Here is a 14789-nt window from a genome sequence, read left to right on the forward strand (position 1 = left end):
AGTCTTTGACAAGCTCCCAGTCCTATGGAACTGGGTCTGAAACGTGACCCAGATCCTTTGTGGTGCATGCAGGTTCCACACCCAGTGGGCATCAACAGCAGCAGCCATGTCAACGGACAGTAGGGCTGGGGGATGAATTTGTTCTGAATTCTGGCACCTCTTCAGTGATCATGCAGCAAGCATGTAGGTGCAACGATTAGTGCCAAAAGTGGTGCTGGTGCAAAGAAGAGAAGGTGGGTGTTCCCTTAAAAAAAGCTCAATAGCTCAACAACCTCTGACACCTCCTTTCCTATATAAAAAAAGCCCTGATCCTACCTAATTTGCACATCTCAAAACAGCTCCCAAAATGAAATGACGCTATCCTTTGAAATCCATGCTTCTCTGGGTTTTCCTTTACAGCTCTCCAACCAAGTGAACATGTGCCACAATAAAGTGTGCATAAAAATGCATGCATTTGTTAAAACAATACATAAAAAACCCAATTACATTAAAGAAAATATGTTTGTGAAAATATGCATGTTAGGCAAAAATGCCTACCGAAAAGCATGTAATGTGCACTTAAAATGCTGGTTAATTTATTTAGTAAAGCAAAAAAATTGTGAACTACTGTGGAAATGTGATGGCTGAGAAAATGACAGATTTGCCCATCCCTAATGAACAGAGGGGGACACGGGTGGCGCTGTGGTCTAAACCACAGAGCCTAGGGCTTGCCGATCAGAAGGTTGGTGGTTCGAATCCCTGTGATGGGGTGAGCTCCCGTTGCTTGGTCCCTGCTCCTGCCCACCTAGCAGTTCGAAAGCGCGTCAAAGTGCAAGTAGATAAATAGGTATCGCTCCGGCGGGAGGGTAAACGGCGTTTCCATGCGCTGCTCTGGTTCGAGAGAAGCGGCTTAGTCATGCTGGCCACATGACCCGGAAGCTGTATGCCGGCTCCCTCGGCCAATAAAGTGAGATGAGCGCCGCAACCTCAGAGTAGGCCATGAGTGGACCTAATGGTCAGGGGTCCCTTTACATTTAATGAACAGAGGACACTGTGTTCCATTGGTGAATGCCCCAAGAGCCTTAAATTGGTTAAATATTAAGACCAGTTGGATAATCTCAATTTTGGGGGTGGGTCTTTCAAAAATGCCAGAGATTATATCCAGCACTGCTTGAAACTCCATGGATGCAGTGTGAATCTGTACTTGCTAAAGCAACCTCCTTCTGGATGGCTTTTGCTGGGCCATCAGGCCTAAGCAGTTGCCCAGTAGGTACACAGTGCTCTGAGGGCAACGTACTTCTGAGCAATGGTCTGGGCCTCTGTGTAACCTTTCTATGGGTCAACAGCCAGTGATGTAGCTCTTCTGGAAATCTTTCATCAAAACACATTTTGGGTAGTGTGGAGATCTGATGCTCTAAATCAGTTGGTATCTGGTTTAGGCTTGTTTGTCTTAGATTTTGTAAGCAAAACTTTAAAAAGAACACACACCTTCTAAATATTTTGTGTGTGAATATATGATGTGTCCCCCCGGTGCAGCTCAAAGTAGCTAATCTGAAATATTCTGAAGGGCTATAGCTCAGTCCTAGATTCAATCTCCAACACCTACAGGTAGGGCTGAGAAAGTCTCGGAAAGACGCTGACAGTCAGAGTAGGTAATATTGAGCCAGATGGACCAATGGTCTGTTTCAGTATAAATCACCTCCCTCTGCTCTTGTCTTCCAGTAAATCCAGATCTACTTTCTGCTCAGTCCCTGGAGTAGACAACAATGAACTTGATGGATCCAGTAGTCTGACTTGGAAGAAGAGAGCAGCTCCCTATGTTCCCTGTAATTGGGAATGTTATGAGCAGCCCCCCGCCCTTCATCTGTGGCTGTGTGCCAAGTGCTGGCCAATCAGAAGCTGAGCAACTTCTCATAAAGTCCCTGTCCCGCCAGGGTGGAAGGCTTTGCCCGTGCCTGCGTGGGAGAGGAACTTTCTTTGCACGCACGGACTCTGTCTCCAGGTGTTTCCTCCAATGAGCTCTTTAGCAAGAGCTATTTCTGCCTCCCCAAATTAGCCACCTAATGAGCCTAATTTGAGGCCTAGAGACAGGAGCTACCCAGGTAATGATGCACCAAAGGCTGCCAGCTTCCTGGTTAGAGAATGCCCCTTCTTTTCTTTGTATAGTCATGGATGTGTCGCTATGGAGGGACTGCGCAGAAGGAAGGAATGAGAGCTTTGGGGTGCTGCCTTGCACCGGTACAGTTCCACCTCTGTTCAGCTTCTTTTTACCTGTTTTCCAGCATTTTCAACTAGCCCAAGAAGCTATGCTTATAGTGAGTCAGGCCATTGGTCCACCTAGCTCAGTGGACCTTAGCTACACCTGGGGTCGTCTATGCAGCATCCTCCAAACAATTCCATCATCCCTAAACACTGGCCTTGCAGGCTGCAATCTGATGGGACGGCTAGATTGAACTTGGCAAAACAGATGCTCTTAACACTGAGCTACAGCTCTTCCCTTAGGCAGAGGAATAGAGAAAGCCGCTTTATACGGAGCTGGCCCATCTAGCTCAGTACTGCCTGCAGTGGCTGGGACAGCTCTCTGGGATTTTGGAGAGAGAGAGTCCTAGCGCTACTGTTGTAAACAAAATCTGCCCTTTTTCCCTTATGGGGTATCCAAGAGCCCATATAGAGTCCTTACATAGGTTCCCTATTGGTAGGAGAAAATAACAGAGGCCAACCAGAGAATACTGAGAAGCAAAGCAACTAGTAAGCTTGATCTTTATTGATCTGTTGCAACAGGGTGCTCCCCTCACCCGCAGGAGAGAGGAGGAACTCAGAACAATGGCACGCAAGGCCTTATAAAGACTTTTGAAATTCCCACCCTGTAGATCCAGACCACCCCTCAGATACATCATACCTACATCACAGAAAAGGCGGTCTAAAACAGAAAATTGAATGTTGTTTTTCCTGTTTGCCAGGTTATCTGATTGCCTTTCCTGATAGTCTGTCACCCATTAAAATGCTGATTACTCAATTCCTGAGACAATGGGAAGGTTCCCTGACCACCACCACCCCTTGCGGGGAAAACATTTGGTCAGTTTGGGAATCAAAATGTTTTCAGGTTGTTCTTCCTGTGCTGATCTATGTACGTGCTTGGTTGGTACACTTATGAACATTACCCTATAGGGACGCGGGTGGTGCTGTGGGTTAAATCACAAGAGCCTAGGGCTTGCCGATCAGAAGGTCGGCGGTTCGAATCCCTGCCATGGGGTGAGCTCCTGTTGCTCGGTCCCAGCTCCTGCCCACCTAGCAGTTTGAAGGCATGTCAAAGTGCAAGTAGCTAAATAGGTACCGCTCCGGCGGAAAGGTAAACGGCATTTCCATGCGCTGCTCTGGTTCGCCAGAAGCAGCTTAGTCATGCTGGCCACATGACCCGGAAGCTATACGCCGGCTCCCTCGGCCAGTAAAGCAAGATGAGCGCCGCAACCCCAGAGTCGGCCACAACTGAACCTAATGGTCAGGGGTCTATTTACCTTTACCTTTAAGACCTCAAAATTCCTATCACAATATCCAGAAATGAACCTGGGACTTATGCATGCAAAGCAGATACTCTACCACTTAGCTATGGCCCTTCCCTTAACCCTCTTATGAACGTAAGAAGGGCCTTGCTGGGTCAGGAAAAAGGCCCATCCAGTCCAGCATACAGCACAGTGGCCAACAAGAGACCCCTGGGAACCCTGCAAGCAGGACCTGACACCTGACTGCAGCTGCTCTCTCCCCATTTGTGATTCCCAGCAACTGGTATTCAGAGGCAGACTGCCCCTGACCATGGAGGTTTCATTGTCTCCTGATCTGTGTGGAGAGTGCCTGGCCTGCAAGTCCCCCACGCCCCACCCCAGTGCTCCTCCTCTCTGCATTTGCTTTGCAGCTCAGAGGCCTCAAGCCCTGAGGGGTGTGAGGTTTCACACTGTTGCACATGCTGTTCCCAGCAAGGCTGAAGGCTGCTTGGCTGTCCCTCCTGGTTAATCCTATTTGCTTGGGGAGGACACGCAGCAAGGCTGCCTTTCCAGAAGCTAACTTGAGAAAGCAGGAGAAGCTGGGGTGGGGAAAAGATATGAAGGGGGGCAGAACACTTGCTTTGCATGCAGAAGGTCCCAGGTTCAGAAGGCCCTAGGTTCAATGTCCATCATATATCTGGGGACAACTGGGAGACACTCCTGCCTGAAGTCCTGGAGAGCCACTGCCTGTCAGTGATGGCAATGCTGACTCCAAAAGACCAAAGGTCTGACTTGGCACAAGTTCCTGTTCACAGTTATGAGGACTGGAGTCTCGCTTTTATACGAGACAGTAGTTCAGTGGCTGAGCATCTGCTTCAGATGCAGAAGGTCCCAAGTTCAATGCACGGGGTGCCTACCCTTGCAAAATTCAGAGAACTGCAATTTTTGAAGGGTCACTGGGCTTCGCTTCTCATATTGTTTTGGAAATTGGGGGTGGTGGTTCGGCTTTAACTGTGAACTGAATTGAATTTCTCCCCCCCCCCACACCCCGCCGTCCCTAACTCTCCACCCCACCCATCTTCCTTATGTAAGAACTGTTGCTGCTGGCCAGTTTGTGTATTACACACACACACAAACACAGTCAGTTGATGTAATCAGATTGCTGCCTCCAAGGCCTTTGGGGATTTGTCTTCTGCAGCAACATTCCCAAAGTGAAACATCTAGATTGTGCCATGGTCACACTAGTTTCTACACACATTCTTGCCCGCCCCTCTCTATCCTTCATCCAGTCGAGAAAAAGGCATGATCAGAGCTCAATGATGCATCCCAGCTGGGGGAAAGTATGCAGGATGCAAAGCAGGGCCAGTGAGGGGTATGTCCTGAGGAGAGAGGGTTTGTATTGGGGGCAGGTGTGTGTGGACTAAGGAGACTCTAGATTTTGTAGAGTGGGCATGTGGCCTGGGGAGAGGGAGTACATCCTGAGGGTACCGTGGTACCTCTGGTTAAGAACTTAATTCGTTCTGGAGGTCCGTCTTAACCTGAAACTGTTCTTAACGTGAGGTACCACTTTAACTAATGGGGCCTCCCGCTGCTGCTGCGCCACCATCGCACAATTTTTGTTCTCATCCTGAAGCAAAGTTCTTAACCAGAGGTACTATTTATGGGTTAGCGGAGTCTGTAACCTGAAGCGTCTGTAACCCAAGGTACCACTGTATTTCCTTTGGGGAAGAGGTGTGTCTTGGAGAGAGGGTGTGTGGTCTGGATGGAGGAGGTGTGACCTGGGGAGAGGGGTATGGACTGGTGAAGTGTGTGTGCATCTTGGGGAGAGTTCTGTGGGCCAGATAGAGAGGTCTGGAGGCCTGTACTGTATTCTGTCTGTCAGGCCTGAAGCTTCCCAACCCTACTCTAACATATCAAGAATGTAGAAGCAGCTATCAAGTGTGGTATGGCGGTCAGCGGTACTGGAGCAGGACAGGGGCTTGTAGGGAAAAAAGAAATGCTAATTGTCCACTTCATTGCTGAAGTAGTACCATGACTGTAAAGGCCTCCCCTTCCCTGAATAGAATAGTAAACGTTCAAGGTCTAAAATTACTTAGTTGCCCCACAGAGTGTACATAATTGGCAAATTATTCTCCGTAACCCTCCCCCCCACCCTGTTTGGGGCTTGCCTTGTTAAAATGCTGTTAGTGTGATGACTTGCAAGCAGTTTTGGTGCCTCAGGTTCTTCCTAAAAGTTAAATCTTGGGCAGTGGTGGCAGTGGTAGAGGAATGGATGCTTCTTGTTCCCATTGCACAGACATGTAAAACCAGATGCATGATGGGCGTTAAGACATTATATCAAAGGCTCATGACTTTACACTGCCACTTTGCCAAAATGATTTTGTACAGCTGTGAATGGTGCAGAGAAGAGCGATCGGGATGGTGGGACATCTGGTGGGCAACTGTGAGACCAGGATGCTGGACTAGGTGGGCCCGCTTTGGCCTGATCCCGCATGAGGACTCTTCCTATGTTGTTACGTTTTGGAGTGGTGGTTGCTTGTTCTCTGAAGAATGTGTAAAAGAAAAAAGAAGCCCTTCATGCTGCTAGTCTACAAAAAGACAGCAGTATCCTGTGCAAAAAGACTCCATTGTCACAGAGGGAGACAATTAGGAAGGAAACAGGCAACCCAGAGTGGGGGATAGCTGCCCCCTAGTATGGTTTTGATGGGTGGCGCCAATGGGACTTGTAGTCCAAAACATTTGGAGGCTATCAAGTTTATGAAGTCTGGTTTATTATGTCCCCAACCAAGTTAAAGATGAACAGGATGATGACTCCTTGGTTTTTAATTTTGGGTGGGCGGGCGGGCGGAGCCAGCATTGCCTGACAATGTTGTTATCTACAGTTCAAAACACACCTCGGCAGCTGCAGGGTATGTGAAACGGCGGACTGTGCTTCATGTTCATGTACACACATTATTTACCTTTGTGTGCCTTTAATGTGAAATACACATCCACTTTCCCGCTTTGAGATTTAGGCCCCATCTGCACCATACAGTATCATAGCACTTTAAACAGTCATGGTTTCCCCATAAAACCTTGGGAATTGTAGTTTGTTAAGGGTACTGAGCAGTGGAGAGAGAGAGAGAGAGAGAGAGAAAGAGGTGTCAGTACGCACCATGAGGTTGTTACAGTAAGTACCACACTTTCAACATTTGGGTGAAAAAGGTACTGGTGCTGCATACCCTTTAGTACCCCCCCCCCAAAGCACTGAATTGCTAGGCAACCCCCTATTCCCCTCACAGAGCTATAATTCCCATAGTTCCCTGTGAAGGAGGTTTGGTTGTTAAAGAACTCTGAAGTTGTAGCTCTAGGACAAGGGTCAGCAACCGTTTTCAGCTGTGGGCTGGTCCACCGTCCCTCAGACTATGCAGTGGGCCGGACTATATTTTTTTGGGGAGGGAAATGAACAAATTCCTATGCCCCACAAATAACCCAGAGATGCATTTTAAATAAAAGTACACATTCTACTCATGTAGAAACACCAGGCAGACCCCACAAATAATTCAGAGGTGCATTTTCTAGAGATGTATTTCTACTCATGTAAAAACATGCTGATTCCCAGACCGTCCGCAGGCCGGATTGAGAAGGCAATTGGGCCACATCCGGCCCACGGGCCTTAGGTTGCCTACCCCTGCTCTAGGAAGAGGAATAAGGGTCTCGGAATAACTTGCAGAGCCCATAACAAACTACACTTCCCAGGATTCTTTGGTGGCAAGAGGGGGAGCCATGATCATGAAAGTAGCACGATACTGCTTTATATGTATAGGGCAATGGGATCAAAATCAGGATGAACACCCATTGTCCTATAACAATGAGCCAGTGCGTAAAATGGTTAGTGTTGGACTAGGACCCAGGAGATCAGGATTCAAACCCCCACTTGGACAGCCTTGGGCCAGTCACTACCTCTCAGTCTGACCTCACTCACAGGGTTGTGGTGGGGATTAAATGCGGTTGGAGGCAGGGGGGGGAACCCTGCACACTAGTTTGAGCTTCTTGGAGAAAAAGGTGGGAGATCAATAACGTAATGTAACGTAACGTAACGCAACAACATCCTTGCAAACAAATCAGAATAGATGCTCAGTAAAGAGTGGGCATCATATGAGAGCCAGTGTGGTGTAGTGGTTAGAGTGTCAGACTAGGACATGGGAGGCCAGGGTTTGAACCACCATTCAGCCATTAAGTTCACTGGATGACAGTCACCGCCTCTCAGCCTAACTTACCGCACAGGGTTGTTGCGGGGATTAATTGAGGAAGGGAACAACCACATATTGCCTTTAATCCTGACATTGCACAGCCCAGCGTCCTTCCCTCTGACAGTGGCCGTTTCCCCAAGATGCCCTACATGATATACTTGTTTTGCTTGTGCATGCCTTGGACACCCTCAGGCCAAAACCCTCTTGACGAACCACAACATTTGCAAAGGGCAAAAGTTCGGCATTGTCGAGCTGAGATTTGATCCTGGAGGAGGAGCAGCGGCAGCAGCTCTGGGCCGGTTCCAGCCTTGGTGTGGGACTTCCCAGTTTTTTGTAGGGATATGGAAATAAACTGAGGGTGAGGGAAGTCAAAGGGGGGTGGGGAGAGAGAAGAAAGCCTTGAAGCACACCAACATGTGCACACCACACAGCCCCTGTTTTACTGTGTGTGTGTGGGGGGGGGAGAAAACCCTTCCTTAATGTTGTGGGTTTTTCATGTGCATGCAATGCTTGGCCTGACTCCAGGCTGAAGCCTGGCCCCGCCACCAATGGAGGCTGCTCCCAGCCAAGGGGGCTGGAGGAAAAGAGAAAGGGGGTGGGAGGTGGGGAGAGGGAGAGAGAGAGAAGGAAGGAGGGACAGAGGCTAAAGGAGACAGCAGCTTTTTCTTTCCCGCCTCTCTCCCTCTTTTAACACACACATACTGTATACAGAAATCTCTTTTCCATGGCCTCCGTCAGGGTGTTGCCATAGAAACTGTAGTGACAAAGGCAAGGAAGTCTCCTGGGCCTGTGTGTGGAAGGACTGGAGGGAGAGAGAAGGAGGAGTCTGAGCCACAAGTTTGAGCGGATCTCCAAACTGCTGGAAAAGTTGCTTGCGAAGCGAGGTGGTGTTGGGAGAGATGCTGGGAAGCCCAGCGCAGCAGAATCCATGGCAGTAGGAAGGCTGGGATTGCTATGGCGGTGGAGGCAGCTGCGGCAGCTGCACAAAGGCTAGGCCTGTCAGGTAGGGCCCTTCTCGGCAACTCTGGTCAGCCCCCTTTGCAAATTCTCCTGCATGCTTTCTCTTTTGTTCGGGCTCAAGACAATGTTGGCTGCTTGCCCTCTTTTCCTGGAGCCACTGAGGCCCAGCTGTGCCCTCTTGTGCTTCCTGGCTGTGGAGGGAAGGGACTTAGCTGGGTGCCCTGGCCACAGCAGGCAGGAGTGGGCAACGCAGAGGCCAGGAGGGGCGCAAGGATGCTTCGCCTTTCCCCTGGGAGGAGGGAAAGGGGTGTCAGCCTCCTTGCTTTGTGTGTGGGGAAGATGGATCAGGCTCTTTTATTTTCGGAAGGGCAAGAACTGGTGTGCTTCGAGTGTGCAGGAGATGCGCAGCGTTCTCTCGGTCAAACAAGAGCAGGAAATGCATGACGTTCTCTTCTCACGTGAGGAGAGCCGATGTGCAATGTGTTACTTAGTGAAAGTGTACCATGTTTTCTTGCAACAAAAGCAGGCCTTGGCCTTAGAACATAAGACACGCAGAAGCATTGGTGACGTTTGGGGAATCAATATGCAGCATGTGCATGCCATGATGATAGTGATGAGCATGATCCACTTTCTTGCTTTTTGAAACGGTCTGGATGACACATGGGTGGCTATGCTGTCATAAATCCATCATTTCTGCTTGCCCAATTAATTTCTAATCCACATTTATGTCCCTCCTCCCACATGCCTACATTGGTGGGGAATCTGAGGGCTGGGGCCCTCTTGTGGCCCTCCAGGTCTTTCTATCTGGCCCTAGGAACTATCTCCAGGCCAAGTGTTCTTGACTAGCTGGAATATGTGCTTGAGCTCTGATAATGCTTCTTGCTTGCCTGGATTGAGGTTTTGGAGAGGCGTGTCTACTGTACAAAGGGATTTTTTTTGCATTAATTGCCCCTGCTTTTTGCCTCTGGCCCTACCCACCAGTGGCATGAAGCCCCTGAAAAGTTGTGCAGAAGGGAATACCATGCCCCATTTGTCTTGAAGAAGTTTCTTCACCCCTGGCTTACAAGTTGAAAAGCTACCTCTGCTCCATTTCTTAACTGGCAAACATGGAGCTTCTGCCATGATAGAGTCCCTTTAACCTAGCTGAAAATACTTGCCTCCACTTTGACCTCCCTTAATCCCGGAAATGGCCTGTCTGGTGTATCGCATCTGTGCTTGACTTCCCACATGGTGGTGCCACTACTTGGAGCTGCCCAACTCGTGTTGTACATTACATGTATTGCTCCAACCACTTTTGTTTCTGGCCCTGCCCACCACTGGCTTACAGCCCTGGGTGGTCATCCAGAAGGCATTGTGGCCCTCTGGTTGAAAAAGCCAGCACTCTCTTGGCAGCTGAAATGTGTGGGCCCAAGTCAGCCGATTCCAAACTGGGGAGAAATCTAGAGATGTGGGCAAAGGGGTGGAATGAGGCAGAACAAATAACAAGCATCCTTTCGTCTGTGTAGGGCGCACCAGGCTGTGGGAAGTGGGCAGGAGCTTGTGTGGATCTAGTCACTCCACAAAGGTTTTGAGAGAGGAGCAGGAGGTGGGCAGATGCTGAGGGGCCCACTTCCTCCTCGAAACAGCTCCCTGCAGAGGACTTGGAGGAGGGGTGTGTTGTGTGCTATCAAGAGTGGTGCGCATGTAGCAATGTTTTGAGTGTGCAGGAGCATGAGCACCAGGAGCCTTGCATGTGCAATTGTGCAAGGGCACACAAGAGGCAGTGCACACGTATGCAACAGAATGAGAGATGAGACAAGAATAATTGAGTGGCTTCTCTCCAGCATGGAATGGGTGCCTTTGCCCCCACCCCTCCCGCCAACGCAAGGTTCAAGCAGCTGTTCTGTCTCCTCTTCTCCTAGCCCGCCTCTTTCTTTCTGTGATGGGCTCCCAATGTTTCTGTTCATCCAATGGCTGTGGTGGATTTTTTTTTTAATGTACATTTTGCCAGCTGTTAGCAATTAGCAACTAGATCCACCCCGGGCCCCGGTGAGGAGATCTTAACACTTTCATGAGCTCTCCGTCTGGACAATTTGAACTGCTTCTGGTTTCACCTTTCTATCTGTGCTTGGGCATAAATGAGGAGGTTTGGGACAAATGTGTATTACCGATGGGAGGGATGCAAAGGAATCCCATTACACAAAAGGGTGGAAAGGAGTTAGGGCTGCTAAACCCAGCCCCCACCCCCTAGCACAACTTTTGCAATCAGCACAGACCGGGGTAGGAATCTTCTGGAGCCTTGTTGTCTAAGGGGATCAATGGCCTGCCTCAATATGAGGCAGCTTCCTGTATTCCTCCGAAAGAGAGAGTCTGTACATGTTTATGAGGACTTAAGAACAGCCTTGTTCAAAGATTTAAATCTTTCAGAGAAGTGTTTGTGGAAATCATGTTAAATTCTTCAGTGCAGCAGATTTTTATTTGGCGGAATGCACAGTTTTAATAATTATATTGCCTGTCATGTATTTTGTTTTGTTTTATGTATCTTGGCTTCAGCTACATAAGTAAATAAGTAAACCCTACCCTGGAGGGCTGCTACAAGTCAGTGTAGACAATATAGAGCTAAACGGATGAATGGTCTGACATGGTACAGTATAAGGCAGCTCCCTATGTTCTTATAACCTGGAAATATTTTTAAATAAAAATTCACCCTGGAGGTATTCTATGAATGTGTGCTTCCTGACACCTATTTTATTGATCAACCGGATCTATTTCTGGACAGATTAGATTAAGCTGGCTATTTAATGAGCATTTATTCTGCTTTGCTTGTAGGAAGGTTAGCTGATGGCATGTGAAAGCAAAGTGTCTCCCTACCATTCCAGTACATTTCCCTGTCACCTTCCTTATCTCAAAAAGTCAAGTTTTTTTTGTGGGGGGGGGTGACCTCCCAATCAATTATAATTGGATAAGCTGAATTTCCCAGTATGTGACTGAATCCTACCCCAATGAACATGCCCAATGAAACACTCAAGGGTCAGCACCTATGATAGCCAGCTAGGCCACCCCTATGATGTTTTCTTGCCTTTGCAGCCCTGGATAATTTGCATACAATTTACATGCATGATTATCCCTGTCATATAAGATAGTAAACTTGTATGCCCTGGGTCCATAAATCTCTATTTACTTAAAGAGTTGGCCAGGGGTGAATGCAGATCTTGAACCAAAACAAAAACAAAACAAAAAACGGTTAGACACCGCTTTTATATCACCATAGGTACACATCGCCTGAAAATCTAGCTGCAAGCCAATCATGTCTTTCTTCCTTTTCTCAGAGATCTGAATGGCAGTGACTGGCGGCCAGGGAGGACCGCCCGACTGACCCCGCGGGCTGTGGGCATCGTCTCCCACATCTCCAAGGATGCTCTGCTTGCCACTCCTCCTGCTTGCCAGCCTCTCTTGTTGCTCCAGCTCTGAAGTCAACCCTGGTAGGAAGCTCTTGGTGTGTTGTTAAATTGTTGGGTGAGCCATCCCGATCTCTGTACCCCAACAGCCAGGGACTTCTGGGTTCCTGCATGAGACTCTCAGGGAAAAACAGTCTGTCAATTTCAGTATCCATTATAATTTTCAGCTCTCCACATCAGTCTGTGGTTGCTGTTTTTTAAAAGCCCTCAGTAAAATTCATTAGCATCTTAGTGCAAATTCCTCCATTTTTAAAATTGCAATTTGGCCTAGAAAACATTTGCAAAGAAGTTTCCCTCAATTTTGTGCTATTTTCAGGATCGAATGCATTTCTATGCACACTGACACCCTGGTGTCTGATTTTTTTTGCACACATTATTTGACTTGAGAACTGCACTGCAAAATTCAGAAGAGTGCAAATTTTGAAGGATGGCTGTGTTTTAGTTGCCATCTTCTTTTGGAAAATACAGATTACAGTATGTTGCTATGCCTCTCGGTGCAAACTTAATTTCTTCCCCCATCCTACCCTCAGTGCTAGCTGCTGTGTTTTATAACAAAATGTGAGGCCTTAGCACAGCTTGAAGGAGACATAAATTGGGGTGATACTGCGGCATTTGGGACTTTAATTTAGAGGTGGGAAATGAGTAAGAGGTGACCTGATAGAAGTTTATAAAATGATGCATGGCATGGAGAAAGTGGATAGAGGAAAGTTTTTCTCCCTCTCTCAAAACACTGCAATTTGTGGACATTCAGCGAAGCTGAATGCTGGAAGATTCAGGATAGATAAAAGAAATAAATTCATACAGTCCATAGTTAACTTCATGGGGCTCACCCCCACAGGAGGCTGTGATGGCCCCCAACTTTGATGGCTTTCAAATAAGATTGGACAAATTCATGGAGGATGTACAGGTGAAACTTGAAAAATTAGAATATTGTGGAAAAGTTCCTTTCTTTCACTAATTCAACTTAAAGGTGAAACTAATATATGAGATAGACTTGTGACATGCAAAGCAAGATATGTCAAGCCTTGATTTGTTATCATTGCGATGATCACGGCGTACAGCTGATGAAAACCCCAAATTAACCATCTCAGAAAATTAGAATATTCAAGGAAATCAGCAAAACAAGGATTGCAAATCGAGCAAGATTGGACCTCTGAGAAGTAGAAGCAGATCTCGCTTTGCATGTCATGAGTCGATCTCATATATTAGTTTCACCTTTGAAGTTGAATTACTGAAATAAAGGAACTTTTCTACGATATTCTAATTTTTCGAGTTTCACCTGTAGCTATCAATGAATACCAGTGACTAGAAACCACAAGAAGGGAGAGCGCTTTTGTGCTCACGTCCTTCTTGCAGGCTTCCCATTGGGGAATCTGGTTGGCCACTGTGAGTGCTGGGTGCTGGACTAGATGGGCCATTCTGTTCACCTCATCCAGCAGACTCTCCTTACCTTCTTAGGCAGCAGCTACGATCAGAAGTGCTGGACTCATGCCAGGTCATGGGGCAATTGGAGGTTCAGGCACTAGAACAGGCAGGCTGCAGCTCCCATCATCCCTGACCATCGGCTATGCTAGCTAGGGCTAATGGGAGCTTGAGTCCAAACCTTTGTAGGATACAAGGCTGGGGAAGACTGGCCTAAGTAAGAGGTGACAAAGTGTAGACAAGCTTGTTTTGGTTTCTGCCAAGGGGACAGAGAGGAAGGGCTGTATTTTTGCAATGTTGTAAAAGAGTGGTAGCCAGCACGATTCTCTTCAGGTGACGTTGGGACTCCAGCAGCCAGCAAGGGCGAGGGCCAAGCCTGTTGGGAGTTGTAGTCCACAGCCTCTGAAAGGCACTGTGTTTGGCTATGTTTCTTGTAAAAGGTGACCTGACCTGACCTGACCTGACCTGCCTTGACAGTGGACAGAATATAGGTAACAAAAGGAGAAGAGGAGTTAAGATAAAGGCAAGGCTAATATGCCTGTTCTATGCGTTTAACTTTGAAATTTGCAACTACATACAGTGGTACCTCGGGATGCGAACGGGATTCATTCCGGGGCCCCATTCACATTCTGAATGGAACGTAAGACGCAATGGCGCGTCTGCATGTGTGTGGGTCGTGTTTTGCCACTTCCACGCATGCGCATGACATCATTTTGAGCATCTGCGCATGCGCGAGCGGTGAAACCCAGAAGTAACACGCTCCGTTACTTCTGGGTTGCTGCGGAGTGCAACCCGAACACGCTCAACCTGAAGCACATTCAACCCGAGGTATGAATGTAAGTTTTTAAAATTGCATCAATATATTGCATTAATTAATTGTTTTTAACTGCATTTATATTCAGAATACAGTGGTACCTCGGGTTACAGATGCTTCAGGTTACAGACTCTGCTAACCCAGAAATAGTACCTTGGGTTAAGAACTTTACCTCAGGATGAGAACAGAAATCGTGCGCCGCCAGCGGGAGGCTCCATTAGCTAAAGTGGTACCTCAGGTTAAGAACAGTTTCAGGTTAAGAACTGGACCTCCGGAACGAATTAAGTGCTTAACCAGAGGTACCACTGTAGTTTTTAATTGCATTTATATATATATTACTTTTAATATTTGCACATATATAATTATTTTTCCATATGGGATTATTTCAAATTGTTTTTAGTGGTGTTTTTATGGTGACATTGCCTCGGGATATTTTATGGGAAGCAGTTCATAAATGGAATCAAAT

General features: G+C 47.5%; 1 protein-coding gene across 1 annotated transcript in view; it reads left to right on the forward strand.

Moving 5' to 3' along the window:
* The first annotated feature begins 8311 nt into the window (after positions 1-8311).
* LOC308467925 (discoidin domain-containing receptor 2-like) overlaps positions 8312-14789 on the forward strand; it is a 50878-nt gene continuing 44400 nt past the window's right edge. The window contains exons 1-2 of the mRNA XM_080989687.1: positions 8312-8693; positions 11959-12111. Coding sequence (XP_080845813.1) covers positions 12045-12111 — 67 coding nt within the window. The 5' untranslated portion in view covers positions 8312-8693; positions 11959-12044. The remainder of the gene's footprint in view (positions 8694-11958; positions 12112-14789) is intronic.

Source organism: Podarcis pityusensis (assembly GCF_964106645.2).
Source record: "Podarcis pityusensis genome assembly, chromosome: Z".
Lineage (NCBI taxonomy): Eukaryota > Metazoa > Chordata > Lepidosauria > Squamata > Lacertidae > Podarcis > Podarcis pityusensis.